Source organism: Apodemus sylvaticus, chromosome 3, assembly GCF_947179515.1.
Source record: "Apodemus sylvaticus chromosome 3, mApoSyl1.1, whole genome shotgun sequence".
Taxonomy (NCBI): Eukaryota; Metazoa; Chordata; class Mammalia; order Rodentia; family Muridae; genus Apodemus; species Apodemus sylvaticus.
The window spans coordinates 29,555,155-29,577,503 of NC_067474.1; the positions used below are offsets into that span (position 1 = coordinate 29,555,155).

The window sequence follows — 22,349 nt, forward strand, 5'->3', positions numbered from 1 at the left end:
CCATCACATACCATCAGATTAATAGTTTGTACTTATAGCATGGCCTCTTTAAATGTCGGAGAGCACGCTACCACCTATTACAAGAAGCTTGGGTCTGACCCTCCAAGCTCTTGCTTTTTTCTCTAAGGAACGAGTGCACACTTGAAAAGCAAATGCACAATTACAGTACATATGAATTGGGGTAACAGGGTTTGAAATGAGCAGGACACTATAAAAGATTACAAATTTTTCAGACTTGAAAAAAATTATTTATTTATTTTGTGTATATGAATACACTGTAGCTGTCCTCAGACACCCAGAAGAGGGCATCTGATCCCATGACAGATGGTTGTGAGCCACCATGTGGTAGCTAGAAATTGAATTCAAGACCTCTCTGAAAGAGCGTCAGTGCTCTTAACCATTTGCAGCCACCTCTCCAGCTTGAAATTAAAACAAACAAACAACCCCTCTTATTAGGGAAAAAAGAAAAAAACAAAAAACAAAAAACAAAAAACAAACCTCCTTAAAGCTATGTGTCTTGGGTTGTTTTCCTGCCAGAGTGATATGGAGTGATATAGCACTCTGGACCTGATTGGGGACAGTGAGCGCGACTTAAAGTGCCTTAGTTTCTTTTACTCTGGGCATATGGAAGTTTCGTGAATTGTGAGTATTGGAGACTGCAATGATCTCTGAGACCCCGATGTATGGATAAGTAGCACAGTGCTTTCAAAACCAGGACCAGACATTTCCCCGAGTACGCTAGGAGAAGGCCACCTCCAGTTGCCTGTTGATTTATAATAATAAGCTCAATGAATTTTTAGTTCAGAAACCTGGTCTTACCTTTGCAAAACGGGAACAAATACATTGCTTACCTCAGGGACCAGTTACAAGAGAGGAAGGCAAACACCAACTTGGAGAATCTTTATATGAAAAGAAATACCGAGCTGCAGATTTCCCAAACTCAGAAGACTGCTCTTGCTGGAGGAGATTGAAAAACTGAGGATGGAAACTGAAGAGGACCGGGTTCACACGGAGATCGAAATGTTCCTTAAAAAACAGCAGCAGAATCTTGAGGAGAAGCTAGAGTCCTGGATGGAGAAATTTGATAAAGACACAGAAGCAAAGCAGATCGGGTTAAATGTTCTCAGGGCTGCCAAGGCCAGTGACCTAGCACAAGGCAGAGACGACCCCGGAGTACGAGCAGGTCATTACTGAGCCCCGAGAGGAAAGGAAAAGACCAGGGAGAAGTTGGTGCTGGATGACCTCAAACCGTGGAGCATTCCGAAGCTCCAGGCCTGGTACAGTGATCCGGAAGGAAACATAAAATTTCAAAATGCCCAAGAAAGACAAAGATGACAGCAAAGACTTGAAAGGCAAGGTGAAGGAGAAACGGAGAGGCAAGAAGGAACGAGTGTCTGCTGTTCCTTCTCAGGTCTCAAGTCACGCGTGGTGCTGCCACAGCACCCGGCTCCTGAGACACCTAAGGAGTTCGCTCTGCCTGTTCCTCTAGCTTCCAAACCCCAACGAGGGCTCTCACTTGGCTGTGGGGCCTCCTCAGACGAGACAGTGGGGGAAGCCATGCTGAGAGCTTTGTGAACAGCCTTACTCTCTCTCACCAGAAAGCAGTTCATTGGCTTACAGTGAAGTCGTAAAAACTCCTGATACATCTGAAAAACAACAACAACAACAAAAACCAAGACCGTGCTTGGCAGAGCTGTTAATAGGCTGGGGCCAGGGCCCTGATGTACAGAGAAACAAAACAAAACAAAACAAAACCAAAAACACTAGCAGCTCCTTCTCTAAAACTAGGAATATGCTTTACAGAGCCAGTAACAGCCCGGGGCCACGGTCTTTGGGGATCTATGGCTTCAGATCCTGAGAGCCCAACTCTTCTGTGCTAAAGGGTTATCAGCAGCAAGGCCACTGTGTGCCCGCCCGATCTGCAATGACCTTGTGTTCCCCTTATACAAGACTACAGGATTAGCCTCCTGCTAATTTTGTCCAGTTGTATGGAAGAGTCTTCTGACTTTGCCTCATTTCTTCCCTGGAAATAGTATAAGATGCTGTACTTCTTAATAAACTTGCTTGGCATAAGATGTAACTTCTGCAAGACCTCCAAATCCCCCCTCGCCCCCAACACATACACACACCTTTTAAAAATTCTTCTCTACTATCCTCTTTATCTTTGGATCTCCTGATCTTCTAAGGACTCTGACAATGAAGAAAGACCTGCTGAATCAGGTCCTGTGACCATGTCGGAACACTGTACTTTTTGGAGCAACCTGAATCTGTTGTCGTCTATGATTGCTGAACCTGAATGCTAAGGTTGTAGTCTACCATGTCCGCACAGCTTTCCTGAGCTTGGTGTAAAATGGAAGGACTCCCTTTTCTTAGTGGGACTTCCTCTTCTCTACCTGATCTGGGGAGCCCGACCCCCCATCTTCTACCTGAGGAATGTCACCTACAAAATTACAGGTTCAGCTTCCTCTCTCCAGCTAAGAACCTCTCCATGCAGATGAGGCATTCCCAGTACATTAAGCTCTAGCCAATGATTTACATTCACTGTGAATGTATCCATCCTCCCCACTCTCCAAGCTTTACACAGCCCTTGTTTACCCTGAATAGACTATTTGTGCACAAGCAGTTTCACTGAATAGCTTCTAAGAGAGCTGTAACACGGAAATCCTCAGACAAACCTTCTCCCCCAGCACTCGATGGGCGATGCAGACCCGGGATCCTACTGACCCACCCATCCCGTGGCGCATAAGCATCACCGCAAGGGATGATTCAGAACTGGAATCACATTGGTCACTCCTATTCCCTTGGTGTCCTATTTCATTTTCTGTTGCTGTAGTAAACACCATAACCGCAAGCGACATGTAGAGGAGGGGTTTACTTGGCTTACAGGTTGCAATCTGTCATGGAGGAAGCCAGGTCAGGATCTCAAGGCCGGAACAGGGTGATTAGCGAGAACTGAAGCCGAGACCATGCAGACACACTTCTCACTGCCTTACTTTCCGTGGTTTGTTCAGCTCCTACCTGGGCCCCTGCCCAGCTGGTACCTCACACAGTGGGCTGTCCCACATCAGTCAGCAAGAACGCCTTACAGATGTGCACATAGGCCAATCCGATGGCGGCGGCTCCTCAGTTAAGATCCCTGTTTCCCAGATATGTGTTGGCTTGTGTTAGGCTGACAAGAACGATGGCACTCTGAGGTGAAAGCTGCTAATTCTGAGTGAACAGACCATTGCTAGCTCTCATCTGATATTATTCTGTAATAAACTGTCTTCTACATTGTCCCCTCTGTCTCCTCTAAATTGATCTGACCAAGAATCTAAGCAGTGGGGTTTAACTTCAGGGTCTGAGCATATATTTCTCTTGAAAGCTAACATTTATTAATGTAGTTTTGAGTGTGTGTGTGTGTGTGTGTGTGTGTGTGTGTGTAAGAGAGAGACCAGGGTCAGCACTCTTTATATACACATCCCTAATCCTCACAAGCACCTACAAAATATATGCGACAGCTTTGCATTACTATAACAAAATACCTGAGCTAAACAGGCAGCGGTTGGGAAGACTTCCGGAAGTGCCAGCTTGAGATCAGGGTATTTTGGGCTCTGTAGGCATAATGTCTTTGTGTATTGTGTAAAGACTGTCCTTGATGCTGATTTCTCTGCCCCCATATCTCAAACATGGCATTGCAATGCTTATTCTAAGAACCTCCTGTCTGAAGTTTGGGCAAACATTGTTCCCTGTTTATTCTTATTTTTTAATAAAAACTGGATAGCTGGGCAGGGCTGGACTTGTGATTCTATTGAGGGGAGGAGGGAGAGAGAGAGAGAGGAAGATTCATCATGTGGGGAGGGGCCAGGGACACCATGGGCAAACACCTGAAGGAGAAAGGGCCAGATCACAGGGAAAATTCGAGGATCTTGGAGATTTTGGCTGTAAGGTAGGCCAGATTAGTTTAGAGGATTAGAATAGATTAATAACTGTTCAGACATTGTGTTGTAAAGCTTACCAAATAAATCCTATAGTCTCTGTGTCATTTATTTGGAAGCTGTCCAGGATAAAGAAGAAACTGCTACTTAAAAATTGAATTAACACTACTCTATTTTCCCATGCTGTGTGAAAATGTGGTTTTAGAATGAGCCATGTCCTGAGAGGTTCCATTTTGTGGGCAGAATTTGACCCTGTTTTGAGTGCAATCAGGGAGCAGGATGACCACATTTGTCTGGCACTATCTACAAGGCACACGCTGAGAAATAATTTATTTGTGAAAGTAAAGAGGGTACCAGCCTACTAACTTTTCAAAGTAAATCGGGACCATAGGGTCACACGGGCAGATTAAAATCATACCAAGGAAGCCCCGCCCAAGAACTTTCCAACACAGCAGACTCAGGAATGTGTGCAACACCGTGGGTGTAAACTCCACAGAAGAGAGCACCTGACAATTTGAGAGCCTCACCAAACTGTCATCGAACCACCTTGAGTATATATCAAGGCATTGGCAGGAAAGAATGTTCAACTGTGTGTGTCTGTGTGTGTGTGTGTACGTACATATTGTGTATATGTGCCTGTGTTGTGCATGTGTACATATTGTACATATGTGTATGTGTTGTGTACATATTATACACATGTGCATGTGATGTATGTATGTGTGTATATGTTGTATGTATGTGTTGTGTGGATATGTACATGTGTGGATCTTGAAGTGGAAAGGCACACGTTTAATCTGAGACACGCCATCTTCTGGAAGCCCATATAAGGACAGAGAAGGAAGCATTTGCTCTTTGCCTGCTTGCCCTTGCCTTTGTTAGCAAGAACATGTCTTCCTTCACTAGCATCATTAGAGCTCAGTTCAAGATTCCAGCATCTAATGAAGATCATCCAGATTTGTGGGCTGAGCAACTTCTGGATTCTTGGACTTTCTGTTCACAGCCAATGTCACATTAGTTGGACTGTAGTCTGTAAGTGATTATAATAAATGTCCATTATATATATAAGTTCTGCTACTCTAAAGAACCATGACTAGTACAGAGTTAGTGTGAGATCGTGGTTGGAAGCAGACAAGTATGACAATAGACCTGTAGCTGAGAGCTTTATATCCTGATCCTGTTGGGGTTCGGGATTGTCACACAAACCACTTAAACATCGATCCCTGTCAAATAGGGATGGTTTATTGAACACCATACCCTAAGGTTAATCAGGCTCAAGAGATGAACCATGACCTGGAGTTAAGGTCCTCAGGGCTTTTTAAGCCTGAGAACTACAAAAACCTGTGTGAAGTTATTCCACCAATTAGGATTTAGGGATAGGAGGTTTCCTTTGGAACACATGTTGCACATTTATCCTGTTACTATTGGTTGGAAGATGCAACTGTGGTAGGGGATTTTCCTTGTCTAATATTCATGTCTTAACTTGTCTATCTGGATGGACTTGTCTAACATTCCTGTCTTAGTTTGCCAACCAGGATGTCAGCTACCCACATACATGTCTCTTTCTGCCAAGTAGGATGTCAGTTCCCCGGGAGGACTTGGGAACTTAAACTTTATTTGACCACTACTCAAAATCAAAATCCTATATTAAATAGTTTCTTATATCTCTTATACTGGGATCCATCCCAGGGGCAGCTTACAAAAGCAAATACAATAAAAGCTTATGCACAGGTGCAGGACGTGTTGGTGGGTGTTTGGTTCAGGTCCATTTTTCGTGGTTAACTAAAAATCAGTGCTACTCACTTCTATCATGATTAGTTTCTGAGGGCACAAAACATAATAGAAGATGTAGTCTGCTTGGCATTAGTAAGTTTCCTACTAACAGAAGAAGCATTTGAGGTTTCCCTATAATGACAAGCTAGCCAGGTAGCAGTTACCTAAGCCTTAACATTTTGCCTAGGCCTTAACATTCCATCTAGGCCTTAATATTTTAGCTAGGACTTAACAATCTGCAGTTGGCAAGCAGAAAGAAATAGAGAAACTTTAAAGCCCACTTCCGGCAACACGCTTCCTCCAACAAGGACACACCGACTCTAACAAGGCTACACTTCCTAATTCTTCCTCAAAGGTGCATCAATTGAGGACTAAGCCTGCAAATACACGAGCCTGGGGGCCATTCTCATTTAAAAAACAACAGTGGGGGGGGCAAAAGATGTGAAGGGATACACACACACACACACACACACACACACAAGTAAACAGGAAAAGATTCTTTCTTTCTTTCTCTATTTATTTATTTATTTATTTATTTATTTATTTATTTATTTATTTATTAAGACAGGTCTATGATGTAGTCCTAGCTGTCCTGGAATGCACTGTGTTGACCAGCCAGCCTTGAATTCACAGAGATCTGCTTGCCTCTGCATCCTGACTGCTGGGATTAAAGAAGTGTGCCAGCACGCCAGCTGGGGAGAAAGTGTCTCATTAGCTTTTTAGATGTAGCTGAAGAGCATATGCATGCATATAATCAGCACAGGATCACCCTACAACGCTTCAGAGGTGCAATCCTCAGAGGTGCAATCCTCTGCTCGGAAGCCCACACCTATGCTTTTGGATATGTCCTAACCCTTCCTCAGTACCTCTTTGTTAACTCCTGCACTTAAATCTATGTTTAGATATCTCTCTCCAACAAACTCCACTTCTGCTTTATGGAATTCTTTCCTGCAGTGAGGTTAAGGATCCAGCTTGGTCTGAATGGCAGAACCTAAAGGATAAGGTGGTCCACAGGCTGCTGGCACCAGATCTAGGCTGCTTCATCCTGTTCCTCTGCTGACAGGGTAACTAATTAAAACTCTGAGATTGTGAAGAGTTGAAATGTTATAAATCCAAAGCTAAATTGTCTTAGGCTACCTCTAAGGTGCCCCCCCCAACACACACACTTTTTTTTTCCCCAGACAGGGTTTCTTTGTATAGCCCTGGCTGTCCTGGAACTCACTCTGTAGACCAGGCTGGCCTCGAACTCAGAAATCCGCCTGCCTCTGCCTCCCAAGTGCTGGGATTAAAGGCGTGTGCCACCACCGTCCAGCCTACCTTTAACGCCCTTAACAGCCATTTATTGCACCTACGTCTGTGTCTGATTCAACATCTTTGTACCAGTAAAATCCTTTTAGCATGTATTAACAGACAACTAGCTTCCAGCAACAAAAGGTCCAAGACATATTACACCTTTCTCTCCTTGGCTGTAACCTGCTTACCAGGTGTTTTCTCCAAGGTATATTGCTTGACAGCTTTCTTTTGTTCTGTAACTATAAAAACTTCAGGAAACTATGTCCATGTTAGAACGGGGTATTTAGAACAACCTGAACGCACATGTTGAGGCGATGGTCACTCATATTTGGCTGAAGAATATACCACCTTTTGTTCTTCCTGAAGTGAGAACATATATATGTTAGCTACCTGCTTCCTCTGACGAGAACTCACCTCAAGTTTCTTTACCTCCCAATAAGTTTAAAGCACTTCCACCGTGCCTTAGCCTAGTAATAGACAGGAAATGCTCACTGTTTTCCTGCCTGTGGAGAATGGTTGCTAGGCCAGAATGATGTGACAGGAATTGACACTGTGGTTGTAATATCATGTCTTTTGTCATGGTCTCCCATGTCGTAATCCATTAGTAAGTTGAACAAGAAAGCAAAACAAACAACCTCAGGTTTTTGTTTTTGTTTTGAGCAAAGTTGAGGTGGAACTTCAACTGTCCTGATTAAGTGCTGTCTAGAAGCTACTGAAGTTCTGGTCAATGTTTGTGTTAGTTTTATAAAAACCCAATAGGCAGTACCTTGTATACATTTATGACAGGTCATTTGGATTAAATCAAGGCTCATAGCTTCTAGGGTGAGGAAAGTGTTTGAAAGGAGTTGTCAGTCCCTCAAAGCTTTGCAGTATAGGCACAACTAAGAATAAATAGCTTAGCAACTGAGCTGGGCTTGGTGGCACATACCTTTAATCCTAGTGCTTGGGAGGCAGAAGCATGCACATTTCTATTAGTTCAAGGTTAGCCTAGTCTACATAGAGAGTTCCAGGCAAGCCATGATTATATAATGAGATTCCTTCAACAAAACAAAACAACATAGTAGCTTAATTTTCAAGCTCAGTTCTCAGTGCTGTAAATAAAGGAAGTGGTCCCTTAGTGTAAACAGTTGGTTGTCCCTTAAGTCATAGATCCTAAGGGTTCTATGTTTCCATATCCTAACATCCACAGACCAAAAATACTATTTTAAAAAGTATTTCTGTTGAACATGCACAGATTGTTTATCATTCTTAAATAATAGAGTGGGTCAACTGTTTAAATGGCACTTACATTTTATTATATACCATATGTAATCTAATAGTCAATTACAACTATGTGGGAAGATTTCTCTGCTGCTTATTGGCGCTGACCATTAAATCCAATGACTCATGCATGCTAGGTTAAGTGCTGCATCTACTCTGCTTGTAACTGTTTCAGCTCTATACTTCAGCTTCCCAAATCCCTGCATGTCTCTTGTTGTGTCTCTTTAACTCCATTTCAGTCATTCTTTTTTTTTTGTCAGATTTCTCTGTGTAGGCCAGGCAGGCCTTGAACTCTCTGAGATCTACCTGCCTCTGCCTTCCTAGTGCTGGGATTAAAAGTGTGCACCACCACGCCCAGCAGTTGTATCAATTCTTTAATGGACACACTCACCATATGATGTATTAGTATTACAACTGGAATAAAAAAAACCTGTTTGCCAGTTATCAACTATTAAGGGAAATTGGGACTACTTAGCAAATGGGAGTCAAAGATAACAATACAGCTTGTGGATTTATTGTTATTCAGTAAATTCTGACATTGTATAAAGATGTAAACATGGTTCTGGTATAATGCACTCAGGACACAGCGGAGAAGATTAAACATACTTTGACATGAAACCTTCATTTTGACTGATGTAAATGAAGGCATTTTAAATGCAGCAAATAATATACTCAACCAGCACTTTGATGCGTTTATTTTTAGAATCCACATTACTTCCGAGATTTTTAAACATTACAGTTTGTTGATTAAAGCCTGCAGTGAGTTTGGTCCATCACATTCCTACCAGGACACTTTCTGCACTGCACTATTTCGTGTTCACCACTAGGTGGCGCCCGCGCCGGCGGCGCGCTCTGGACAGATTCCCGCGTTTCCGAAGAACTTGGCGGAGTCCTGGGAACGCGCACGTCCAGGAGCCCGCGCCGGTGCAGCACGGTGGCCGCGCACGCTGGCCAGCCGCGGTTGGCGTCGCACGTCGCGGGGTTCTGAGACGCCGGACCCATGTGGAAGCTGCTCCCGGCCGCAGCTGCGGCTCCAGGTAAGCGCGGCAAGGAGGCGGCGGGGAGTTCTTCCCCGGGACCCGGCGCGGAGAGGTGGGGGGTAGGGAAGCCGTGGAGCGCGCTTCCGGTCCGTCTTCATCGCCTTCCGGCGGACGCCTAGGTAGCCTCAGCTGACTAGACCCGGAAGCTGGGTGGTGGGAGCCGAGATGGGAGACCACCGGACTGGGGGCGGTGAGGTGTGCGTGCTCAGGTTAGACCGGCTGTGAGCCGCGGGACGGAAACAGCGCGCGGGGTTAGCCCAGGCGACCGGCCAAGGGCGGGGACGGACGCAGACCGGAGCGTAGGTGTGGGGAGTCACGTGACCCCGCGGGGCCGCCTGGAAGTTTTCAGAATTTCCCCACCCACCCACACGCTTTTACCCTGTGAAAAAGTTCTCACGCGTGAAGTGATGGTCCCCTTGTGTGTTCAGTATTGATGGGAGATTAAGTGCTTGCCTGCGATTGTGTCCTGTTTTGGAGGGAACTTAAAGAAGATGCAGTTTACTGACAGTGTAAAGGGAAGGATAAAACTTTTTTGGCAAACTTTGCAATCTAATAAGGCAAATTCCTTTAATATGATTATAAATTTCAGCATCGTAAGAGCGCTGGCTACCCTTCCTGAGGATCTGGGTTCAAGTCAGCTGTAATCTGAATCCTCCGGATTCTGAGCACCGCATGCACGTGCTGCACAAACATATGCTCATACACAGAAAGTAAAAGTAAATAAAATAGTTTTTGTAAGTTTTTTCTTGCCGGCTTTTTTTTTTTTTTTTTTTTTTTTTGAGAGGGTCGGTCTTAACCATATCAGCCTGGCTGGCCTTGAACACACAGAGATCATCTGCCTGGCTGTGCCTCCCGAATGCTGGATTGCAGCTTCCTTGCTTTATTTTTAAGATATTTCCCCAATTACATTTTAAAGTCATTTAATCAACTTCCAAATCAGTAGTGTGTTTTTGATTTGTCATACATTAAATTTATGTTATGTTGGAGGGAGTAATGATTCAATATTATTTTCCCTTTGTAAAACGATAAAAGCTTCCACCTATTTTGATAACCTTCCATATTGTTCAGTGAGGCTTTATTAGGAAAAAGCACATGGAGGTAGAAAGCTGGCTCAGCAGTTAAGACCATTTCTTCTTCTTGCCAAGATCCCAGGTTCCGTTCCCAGCATTCACACAGTGACTCACAATCACCTATAACTCCAATTCCTGGGAAATCTGATGGCTTCTTATGACTTACAGGGCACCAGACACATACAGGATTATAGATGATACAAGATTCTTGTGCACACAAATAAGCACTAGGAAAACTGGGAAAGTTAAACATGAAGGCTTATCTCTTCAAAGAAAGGAAATGTTTGTCTGTTTTTCTACCTAGAATGCTGGGAAAGTAGTTCACTTTCAAAACCTGGTGGTCTTTGCTGTCTGCAGAGCCAAAGCTCCCAGACTCTAATGTTTGTTTATTCCATACACCTCCCTAACTCTTGAGCATTGCTTCTCGGTCCATTAAGCCCATCCTTATGAGCGATGTCACTGTACTTTTCAACAGCCTGAGTGACTTCTGTGTTGTGGTAGGGCCAGGCTAATCCTGACTCCTATAGGTAGTGTGTTCCCTCAGTCGTTCTCCCTAGATCCTTATCGTGGACATTGTTTCTGAGTCATCAGAACCCATCTTTATGGAAGAAGCCATATGTACTTTGTAAAGAGTCTCAATGTAAACAGGTCTTAAATTTTGTTGTACACGTGGGACTGAGCTAATTGTTATCAGGAAACTATTATTCAGAGTTGTGTTGTCCTTAAATATGGCTAAAATTAAGATTCTAGAAGTTTGTACCAGCACTGGCTAACTAAGTCAAGCTGAACCGAGCTTCATTTTTGCCCCTCTGTGGATTGTTCTACTGCTGGCTGTAGAACTGGCAGGAGACACACACACATACACACACACACACACACACACACACACACACACACACACACACGATGTACATATATACATGTATACAAAACACATAATTCTAGCAAAATTTATTAAAAGAAGAAACATGCATGATGTATATAATTTATATATAATTATATGATATATGTGTATCATTCATAATGTCAAATTGCTTAGCATTTGAGTAGCGGAAGTATGAGTTATTTGCAATAAATATACAGTATATCCTGTATCATGAGTGTGTGTGTGTATGTGTGTGTGTGTGTGTGTGTACGTACGTACGTATGTGCGTGCGCGTGCACCTTATATTCATTTGCTTCTGTTTTCCCTCAGGAGAACCATACAGACTTTTGGCTGGTGTAGAGTACATTGTTGGGAGAAAAAACTGCGCCATTCTAATAGAAAATGATCAGTCAATCAGTCGGAACCATGCTGTCTTAAGAGTAAACTTTCCTGAAACCAATTTGGTATGCTGCTAACTTTATTTTACTATCTGCTTTTGTTTTAAGATTGATTTATTTATGTATTTATTTACTAATTTTGAGTGTTGTATCTGCATGGGCACCTACATGCCAGAAGAGAACATCAGGTCACATTACAGATGGTTGTGAGTCACCATGTGGTTGCCTGAAATTGAACTCAGTACCTCTGGAAGAGCAGCCAGTGCGCTTAACGGCCTGAGCCATCGCTCCAGCCCTTATTTTACTATCTTGTTAGAGATTAGACAAAACAAAAGAAACAACAGAAAAAACTACAGATAGTTAGGGATTCTAGTTGTCTTTATTTTGAAATAGGATGAGTCTATTTGAATAGTTTACTTTTTCTGTTGATTTTGAAATTCAGAGAGTGTTTGTTAGAAAACATCATGCGCTAGTCCTTTATCCTAGTGATGACTACCAAAGACAAACAGATTAAAGAGGGCTATAGAGAGTTTGGCTCCAGATTTCAATCTGGTCTTTGGCTCATCGTATTGGAACTGTGGCCCATGCCATACACCGTGGAACTCTATAGGATGCTACTTCCATCCTGACAGCTATGACACAACAAAGAGTGGAGGCCCCAGCACTTCTTCCAGGTTGTATGCAGCTGTGGATACTGGCTTTTCTTGTGTAGCACATCCTAAGAGTGCGAAGTGATACCTGTTACTAGGGAAGATGACTTGCCTGTGCCATTTAGCACCATTGAATGGATCTGAGTATGTGTTATCACAACCACAGGTGGTAAGGGTGATGAAGTATTTTTAACTACCTGTGCTTATGTTAATATTTGTGGTACAAGAAAAGCTAATATTTTGTGCACAGAGTACACAAACGTAAATGCCGGATGTGCTCAGAGAAATTCAGGTTTTAAGTCTGTTCTTTTAGGGATGGAGAAAATGATTATTACTGAAATTCATCTAGAAAAAGTAAAACAGTTGCTTTCAGTCAGAAACTCTAGCCTTTTAACCTAGTATTCTCATTGGGTTAATTTTTAATGATATGATTTTGGTAGTGTAAATGTGTAGGAGAGGATATACCTGGCATGTTGAACGGAAAGCAGACTGTACCAAAGGAAAAGCATCAGAAGAACGAGTTTGAGTGGCTCGGGAAATGCATGCTTAGCAGTCAGATCTGTTCTCAAGGGTAAGGCTTGGCTTTAAGAAACAGCCTTAGGGGAAAATGCTAGTTGAGTGACTTCCCTGAGGGTGGCCTAAGTGGAATCATGGTCTATGTAGTTTCTACTTCTGCAGAAAGTTAATGATCTTGTAAGATCTACCTTGTAATCACTAAGTAATAAACGACTTTAAATCATTTGTTGTTTTTTTTTTCAGAGTCAAACAGATGAAATCCCTACATTAACAATAAAAGATAATTCTAAGTATGGAACCTTTGTTAATGAAGAAAAAATGCAGACTGGTCTTTCCTGCGCTTTGAGGACAGGAGATAGAGTTACCTTTGGGGTGTTTGAAAGTAAATTCAGGTAAGATGTTTCAGAGTTGATGTGAAATCCACAGCTGTATTTGAAATTCTAAAAGAAGAGACTTTGGATAATGAGTTGAAACTGTGTAACTGAATGAGGTTGTGTGGGCCCTGACAGTTATAACGGGGAACCCACTTGTTTGGGTTCTCAGGGGTTGCATTGTAGTGTTAATTGGGATCATTGCTCTTTCTTTAGGACTCAAGACTGAAGAAATGATAATTTCTCAGGAAATATAAATTAAAATTAAGATGTCTGATATTTTAAAATCTTGTAAGTTGCTGTCACAATCTAACTTGATGTAACTTATTTTCATTTGCAGAGTAGAATACGAACCTTTGGTTGTTTGTTCTTCTTGTTTAGATGTCTCTGGGAAAACTGTTTTAAATCAAGCTATATTACAGCTTGGAGGACTTACTGCAAACAACTGGACAGAAGAATGCACTCACCTTGTCATGTCGTCAGTTAAAGTCACCATTAAAGTAGGTTGGAAGCCTTTCTGTGTCGAGATCAAGTTCTGTCAGTTCACCCTCAGTTACTTAATATTCACAGACTTACAGTTACTTTGAAACTGTCAGAATGGCTATGGATTCACGAATGACGATCCCATGTTTGTATTGGGGCTTGAATGACTTCTTGTGGTTTATTATCTCAGAGAAGCAGAAGCTCACCAAATTATATTTCAGATTTCGAATTGACATGTTAAAAAAGTTTTATGTTTCCTTTACTGTAAAATTTACTTGATCGTGTAGATCATGTTTCAGTCTAAGACAGAGACTGCACTTAATGTGCTTCCCACGTTTCAAGGCTAGCATCTTACTTGTCCTGTGTCAGGTTTCCTTCCTGTCCTCATGCCATCTCAGGACACCACACTCCTCTTGTATTGAAGATTCTGTTCACAAAGACTGTGGAGTTCTTGTAGTTTAGTATTACCTTAGTGAGTCTCACCAACCTAGATATGTAGATAAGATACGTGTGTGCCTTTGCAATAGTGATTGAGGGCTTTCTTTTTTCTTTTTTTTTGTTGAAAAGTATGTTCTTTTATTGAAAAAGGAAGTAAAAACATTTTATGATAAAATTGAAGATTTACTTGGAAAACATTTCTGATAAAATAGAAGAGATATATAGAAAAACATGTTAAATTTGACAATTTTCATGGAAAATTAAAGAGTAACGTGTTAGACATAAAAATCATTGCTAAATTAATTGAAAAAGAAGTAGAAACATTTTATGATAGAATTGAAGATTTATATGGAAAATTGTAGAAAAATATAGAAAAACATGTTAAAATTGAAGATTATAGTGGAAAATTTTATAATGGTCATATAAACCTAAACTGATAAAATTGTAGAAAAATATAGAAAAACATGTTAAAATTGAAGATTATAGTGGAAAATTTTATAATGGTCATATAAACCTAAACTATGACCAAGTACTGACTTTTATTTTAGAATGTGTCTCCTTTGTGCATTAAGGATTTGAAAGGAGAAGTAGTGTTAAAACTGCCTCTTTTTAGATGATAACTTACAACTTTCTTTTAAATAAGCTGTTGTATGAATGTATGTATTTATAGTTACATTTGATTTTCCATTTTAGACTATATGTGCACTCATTTGTGGACGTCCAGTTATAAAACCGGAATACTTTTCAGAATTTCTCAAAGCAGTTGAGTCTAAGAAACAGCCTCCAGAAATTGAAAGGTATATAACTTATGTTAAATTTAATAAAATAAGACTCACTTACTATTGGTTGGTTGGTTGGTTGATTGGTTGGTTAGTTAGTTGGTTGGTTGGTTGGTTGGTTGGTTGGTTGCATGGTTGATTTGGATTTTTATATGTACATAATTTTTATCTAGGAGTCTTATTTTATAATCTGGTTATCAGATAACACAGTATTTTTGGATTCTGGTCAATAGTAAGTGAGTCTTAATCTTGAGTCTTACAGCCTTGTGAAACAGCTTCAGGAAGTGTCCCACTGATCTTTAAACAAAATCATACTGTCCTTCAGAAGTCTGCTCTGTCTCTGGGGATTCCATTAAGTCCTGTATATAACATAGTCATAAATGTTAAATGTCCTGTATGTAGTCATAAATCATAGGCCGTTATTGATTTCAGGCTGCTTTAGGATGGAGAGCCTGATAAATGTTTACTACTGGGTGTATGTCCTGTTGTTGGGGCTTTTAGAATTAGCTATTGAGTAGTATTCCATAGTGTAAATATACCATATTTTCTGTATCCATTCCTCTGTTAAAGGATATCTGGGTTCTTTCCAGCTTCTGGCTAGCGGATATTAGCCCAGAAGCTTGGAATACCCAGGAAACAATTCACATATCAAATGATTCCCAAGAAGAAGGAAGGAGTGGCCCCTGGTCCTAGAAAGGCACAGTGCAGCAGTGTAGGGGAATACCAGGACAGGGAAGCAGGAAGGGGTGGATTGGGGAACCGGAGGAGGGAAGAGGGCTTATGGGACTTTTAGTGAGGGGGGATGCAGGAAAGGGGAAATAATTTGAAACATAAATAAAGAATATATCGAATAAAAAATTCAAAAAAAGAATTAGCCATTGAATCATTCTTCTATTCAGATTTCTATTCAAATTTAACACATAGGACCACAGTAAAATAGCTTTACTCTAGGAGAACTTGGAATAACTCCTAACTCATTGCCTACTATAATAGTCAAGTGTTTTCTATTGGCAGTTGACAAGTCAGATATTTAGAGCTGGCATGGTGGTAATCCTATATGGCATGGTGGCACTCAATATAGAAAGATGAGGCTAGGCTATGCTCTTTAGCAAGACACTGTCTCAGATTGCCCAGTAGTAGATCCTTATATCTGTCTGCATCTATTTAAGGCCAAGTACGTTTTCTTTACTAAACAGGGTCTCATGTAGGCTGGCTACTCTTTGAGAGGACCATAGGCTTCTTCCCAGCCCCGAGATGATAAACTCACAGTTGTCTGTAAATCTAGTTGAGGCCTACACATGCCCTGCATGTGTAAACATAAACATAAAATTGAAAACCATTAATAGAAATGAATATAAAAGGGAATAGCAAGTAAATTACAGTAACTCTTGATATCACTGCACTTTTAGTTCTGAAAAAGTGTTGACTAGCTCTGAATTCAAATCAAGGGCGTGATGTGTTGTTATGCAGCAAGTGCTGTCCTGTTTAGTACAATTATATGTGCATTCTGCAGGTCATCAAGAATAAGACAGTCACCACTGTGTGTTGCTGATGTGATTTGTGATTCCTTGTGTCTGTAAGCCATTCTCAGTACTGAGATAGACAGAGTCATCTTTAGAAGACTCGTTGTTGTAAAAGACTGTTTATTTGTATCATGTATATTCTAATAGCAAAGTGAACATGTGTATGTCTGATTGTAAGAAAGACAGGATGGTGTTCCCGTTCATTACAGAAGTCTCATGTTGTAACATGTTCTCTCAGTTATTTCAAACAAGCTGCTCACTAGCATTCATGTATAGCTTGCTGGCCATGTGAAGACAACAGATTCTGCCAGCCCTTTACACAGTCAATTCTGCATGTTTGTAGTGAGAAATCTTGGGAGATGAAGTAGTGTCTCTTCAGAAATAAAGAGCACACTTGCTGACAGGTAGTTGGGATTGTGAATGTGGTGCTTGTAACCTTTGTAGCACAGGTGATCACTGTGCCTTCTATACATTCACCAGGGAACTTGGTTAAGAAGAGATGTGCCACCAACAGCCTTTCACCTTTATTTTTCTTTAAATGTGTGTCTTGTTTCAGTCATCTTTCTTAGTGTATTCCTTTTAAGAAAATACAGAGGCATTATACTATCATATATGGAACCAGTATCGTATTTTAGGAAAAGCCAATTTGGTTACTTTGTTCCAGATAAAAACTTGTTGTCCAAAGTACTAGCTTTTGTTTGCTTCTCCTTGTTTTTGTCTTTTGTTTTGCTAAGACAGGATGTCACTGTGTTGCCCTGTCTGGTCACTCACTCATGTAGTAGCATGTTCCCTCAATTACTTAATTTCATAATGTAGGCTAGGTTAGCCCCAAATTAGCAGGGATTCTCAGCTTCTACCTCCTGGGGATACAGACTTAGATCATTGTGCCTGGCTCGCCTAATAGTGGAATTCGGCCTTTTTGGTATCGAGTAGTCACTTCATTTGCAAATTTAATAGTAATCAGAGAGAATAGTACATAATTAGAGTATATTTTGATTTTCTTTACAGTTTTTACCCACCCATTGATGAACCAGCTATTGGAAGTAAAAGTGTTGATCTGTCAGGACGACATGAAAGAAAACAGATCTTCAAAGGAAAAACATTTGTATTTTTCAATGCCAAGCAGGTAATTTTAAAGCTAGCATGTTAGTATTCTTGTTGTTGTTGTTGTTATGTCTATCTGTGTATGGGTGTAGTTTTATGTTTGTTTTGTTTTATTTTGTTTTTCACTTTATTTACTTTCTATTCGTTTAAATCAGAGAAGGATAGAGTATCACACGGATTCTGTGTCCAACGACCTTTGCAGGAAGGTTGCTTCAGAATTTGGCACACACCATGCACGCCACTGTTTCCGTGGGCCCGAGTTACTTTTCCCCATATCACTCTGGTTTTGTTTGGTTTGCCTCCGGTAGTCACTGTATTATTTTTTGCTTTATACACATAAGCACATCTCTTGTCTAAATAGAACTCGCTTTCATCCCAGGTACAATTATCCTCAGTTTTAAGAAGAGCCCTGTGTTCTCTTTGGTTCTGGAAGCCTTGCTTGTAGCCAGCCAAATTGGCCTTGGACCACAGCCTTCCAGACGTTATTTGCCTTTTAGGAGTCCTGTTCCCAGCAGGCCTCCACAGGTGTCAAGATGGTGAAAAGATGTGTATGCCTGTGTTGTCTGCGTGTGCATTACATGCATGCCTGGTACCCGTGGAGGTCAGTGGAGGGTGTAAGATGCCCTGGGACTAGAGATGGTTGTGAGTTCCTACCACATGGGTACCGGAAACTGAAATCCAGGTTCTCTGGAAGACTATCCAGTGCTTTTAATCCTTGACGCATCTTTCCTACCAATACACTAGTAGTCTGGTTGACTGCTGGTAGGGCTTCTCACTTGAGGGGTTTGTATAGGAAGGAAGATAAAAAGCTACCTATGCACCAGATCCTGCCCAGTAATTATGTATCTGATTATGGTGCTTCCCAACACTGGCTAATTGGCCTATTTCATTTATGTGAGCACCTTGGTGGGGAAGACAGAAAATAATTTAAGTCCTAACTGGCTTAGCTAACAAGAACATTTGTGTTTGTCTTTTGTGTTCCAAAATGTGGATTTCAGAAGTTTATGTTGTAGTGGCAAAATTATGCAGGTGACCCATGCCAGGAGAGCTGTGTCAGAGTGTGGTGAGAAAACTGTGTCGTCCTGTGGGCCACAGACAGGCTGCTGACCTAGGGGCTTTCAATGGAGGCTCGAGTTCCCCACTGGGAAGTAGGATGGGTGCTTCCGTTTTCATTGCCAAGTTGAATTTGTACACAATGAGACCGTGCTCAGAACCTCACGGCAGCTGGTGCTTCGCTTGTTAAAGTGCTTCTTCCCGTTGCCAGCACAAGAAACTCAGCTTGGCAGTGGCTCTCGGAGGTGGGGAAGCCAGGCTGATGGCAGAAGAAGATGAAGAGGAGCAGAGCTTCTTTTCAGCTCCCGGAACCTGTGTTGTTGATGTGGGAATAACGAATACACAGCTCATAATTACAGAGTCCCAGAAAAAATGGATTCATTTAATAATGGATATACTTCAAAGGTACATAATTCTTTACTAATTAAAAATGCAAGCAGATTTTTTTACACGCAGCCCAGTTAGCACAAAAGAGTATAAAAGGGCTTACCATGGCATGTCCTGAGAATTGTGATTTGGGCTGCTAGGCATGGAATATCTCTATAATTTTATCTAGTATTTTCCGTCCTTTGCTCCTTTAATAAAATTTATAGAATGTTAAAAAGTTTGCTTCTTTTGGCTGATTTGTTTTGTTAAGCCGGTCTCACTGTGTAGCTCTGGTTGTCCTGCAATTCCCAGTGTAGATCAAACTGGTCTAGTCTGCCTGCCTCTGCCTCATCTGAGTGCTGGAATTAAAGGCATGCCCCGCCACATCCAGGAGCTTCTTAAACTTAATGAACCAGTAGTTTTTATGCAGAATATATTGTAGCTGGAGTTAAAACTCAAAAAATAGAATATTTTCTAAAAGTACATAGAATTGAAGTTTGCCCTTTATAACTACTTGTTCTTATATATTTTATATGTATATAATAGTCTACATAATTATATATTATATATAATATTGTATATATTACACATATATATATGTACATTCACATATATATGTGTATATGTGTGTGCGCGTGTGCATGCAAGTGCATGTATGAGCTAGGTTGGAAAAAATAGGGAAAATGTCAGCTGTTTCAGAGGGAGAGAAGTTGTTTTGGTTTTGGATTTTTTTATTTTATCTTTTTTTTTTTTTTTTACTTTTTGAGGCAGAGCTGGTCTCAGACTTGCTATGTAGCCAAGGATGGCCGTGTTCTTCTGTTTATACCGTAACATTTTAGTGTCTCTTTGGGAAGAAAAATAGATTTATGAAGCTTGATAGTATATTACTGATAGTTGTTAGTTTTAATATACTACTATATTTAAGCTATTTTATTCTTATAGCAATGGTCTCAGACCTATTCCTGAAGCGGAGATTGGATTGGCTGTTATTTTTATGACTACAGAGAATTACTGTAATCCACAGGGCCAGCCTTGTACAGGTAAATAAAACATTTTATTAAATTTTATAAAATTGTATGTATGTATATATATGTATATATGTATATATGTGTATATATATATATATGTGTATATATATATATATTTATGTATGTTACTGTTATACTTAGAGGGGTGACCATATTCACTTTCTTTTAAAACCCATCTATTTATCCATCCATTCATTCACTCCTTCAGTCCAGAGTTCTGCCATAACACTGAGTGCTGCTCTAGTGACTGAAGGTTCGCTGCCTCCTCTTCCACAGTGCTTCTTCAGTATCCCCTGTCCCCGTTACCCCTCTGAGAAGACCCTGAATCCTCCCCGCTCCTGTTTATTTCTCCTGGTAGTTTGTCTTGGCCTGCTCTCAAGCAGATTTTGGACTTCAGCTAATAGACAAGGTAGAATGCATGCTCTCCATGTCTACTTGGGGCCACTAGGATATTCTGAACAGTGCCTGTGCAGTCGGCACTGTAACTTCATGTGTTCTGCAACCTTGGCTTAAATAGATAAGGAACATTGAAATTAGAGTTTGGAAGGAGTGAGCCACTTAGGGCTTGATGACTAGGAATCAGTTAGGTACAGAGAGGCTATCAGTGGTACTGATTCATGATAATCACTGCTGCCTTTGCAGATACAGAAACTCTTGGAAGAATCTTACATGCATCATTACAACCTAGCTTGAAACAAAAATCCTTTAAAAGATCTTGTATACATTGTATAGTCAAGGCAACTGATGTGAGAGAAGTTAGGATATGAATATGAGTTTATAAGCCAGCTAGTCCATCCAAACCAATTCTTACATCGCAGCTGCTGTGACCACTGCTGCATGCGTGCAGTCTGATGTTCTAAATGTTTCTCCTGCAGACCAAGTTCCACGAACATACAGTGGGACGTTTTTTTGGAACGTTTTAAACGTGCCACATCACTTCTTTTGCTGGAGTTGTGTTATGATTAACATTTTCTCAAAGTTCAGGAATAAAATTCCCAGGGTTTATCCTTAGATTAGAATCTAAAGGTGAACTTTTCATCCTTTAACAAGAAAACTAACATACATATCACCACATTCTTAGAGAGGCCATCCTTCAAGTCTGTTACAGATCTGTCCAACATTTTGGAAGTAGCATTTGCCTTTTGTTTTGTGGTTATTATGGGGGTGAGGGCCAAGTGTATCAATCATTTAAGGCAGAAACAAAATCATGAAAATAGCTACTGGTGCTGTGGCAGTGGTTTTTCAGATATTATCCCTGCTTATGGGATCTGCCTTCTGTTTCTGTTTAACTCTCAACTATATATACACACACCGCAGAGACAGTTTTTACCTTAAATTGGAATTCTTTAGTTCAGAATATTCTGGGAAGTGGCCAAGACAGCCGGGTGTTTTATTTGGTTGTAAGTGCGTGTTTTGCACAGCCCTCAAGAGCCACTGGCTTTGATGATCAGAGTGACGGTGACACAGCTTAAGGTTTACATACTTATTTCCATCTTATGTGTAATAGTTGTGAATTTTTTTATTTTATTTTATTTTTTTGCATGATGTACAGAATTAAAGACAACGACTCCAGGACCAAGTCTTTCCCAGGGCCTCTCAGCCAATGGAAAAATAATCCCAAGTGCTCCAGTGAACATGACCACATATGTAGCTGACACAGAATCAGAGCCAGCAGATACATGGTAAAGCATCTCTTAAAATGCTGTTATAATTATTTTATCAATGAAGAGCATATTCAAGAAAAAGTTGCTGTCTTTATCAAGACAAAGCATGGCAGAAGGGGATGCCAGGGAAAATGATAATCTCATAGGGATCAGCAATTGTTTTTTTCTGTTTTTTGGTTGGGTTTTTTTTTTTTTTTTTTGAGATAATTACATCATTTCCTTCTTCCCTTTTCTTCCTCCAAATATTACCTATTACCCACCCCCAATTCATAGCCTCTTTTTTTATTTTGTTGTATATGTGCGCACGCGCATGCACACACACACACACCTATGTGTATTCCTAAGTACATACCTACAACCCACTCAGTGTGTATACTATCACTTGTATGTATGTTTTCAGGGCTGACCGTTTGGTGTTGGATAACCAGTTGATGTGCTCTTTGTTTCCTGTGGAAGGAAGACTTTCTCCCACTCTCAACATCCCTCTGTTGGATGTAGTTCTTTGAGCAAGACCATGTTACAGACCTGTGAGGTCTTGATCTTCGTCATAGGTACCTAACTCTGCTGTTGTAGAGTCGGAGCAGCTGTAGAGAGCACACGGCTAAGTGAGGCTAACTTCCCTTAGTCTTTCAAGTGTGCTTTAAAGAGAAAAAGTATTTGTGACAATGAAATAAGTTTGAAATATAGTAGCCCATACATGTAGTATTCTTAATTACCCATAGTATATCATTGTCTAAAAGTATTGAATGGAAAATTGCTGA

The 22,349-nt window shown here is 40.9% G+C and overlaps 1 protein-coding gene and 2 pseudogenes across 5 annotated transcripts in view; 2 read left to right on the forward strand and 1 right to left on the reverse strand.

Moving 5' to 3' along the window:
- Positions 1 to 39: 39 nt before the first annotated feature.
- LOC127679771 (dynein regulatory complex protein 9-like) lies at positions 40 to 1,489 on the forward strand (annotated as a pseudogene).
- A 7,609-nt stretch (positions 1,490 to 9,098) lies between these two features.
- Nbn (nibrin) overlaps positions 9,099 to 22,349 on the forward strand; it is a 31,397-nt gene continuing 18,146 nt past the window's right edge. Inside the window, exons 1-9 of one of the 5 annotated variants that reach the window (XM_052176118.1) lie at positions 9,099 to 9,277; positions 11,546 to 11,679; positions 13,023 to 13,171; positions 13,491 to 13,650; positions 14,765 to 14,868; positions 17,382 to 17,499; positions 18,742 to 18,935; positions 19,839 to 19,936; positions 21,477 to 21,606. In XM_052176118.1, the coding sequence (XP_052032078.1) occupies positions 9,241 to 9,277; positions 11,546 to 11,679; positions 13,023 to 13,171; positions 13,491 to 13,650; positions 14,765 to 14,868; positions 17,382 to 17,499; positions 18,742 to 18,935; positions 19,839 to 19,936; positions 21,477 to 21,606 (1,124 nt within the window). In that variant the 5' untranslated portion in view covers positions 9,099 to 9,240. The other 4 variants (XM_052176119.1, XM_052176121.1, XM_052176120.1 and 1 more) reach the window with 4 other exon arrangements.
- On the reverse strand, positions 17,624 to 18,201 carry LOC127679717 (60S ribosomal protein L35a-like; annotated as a pseudogene).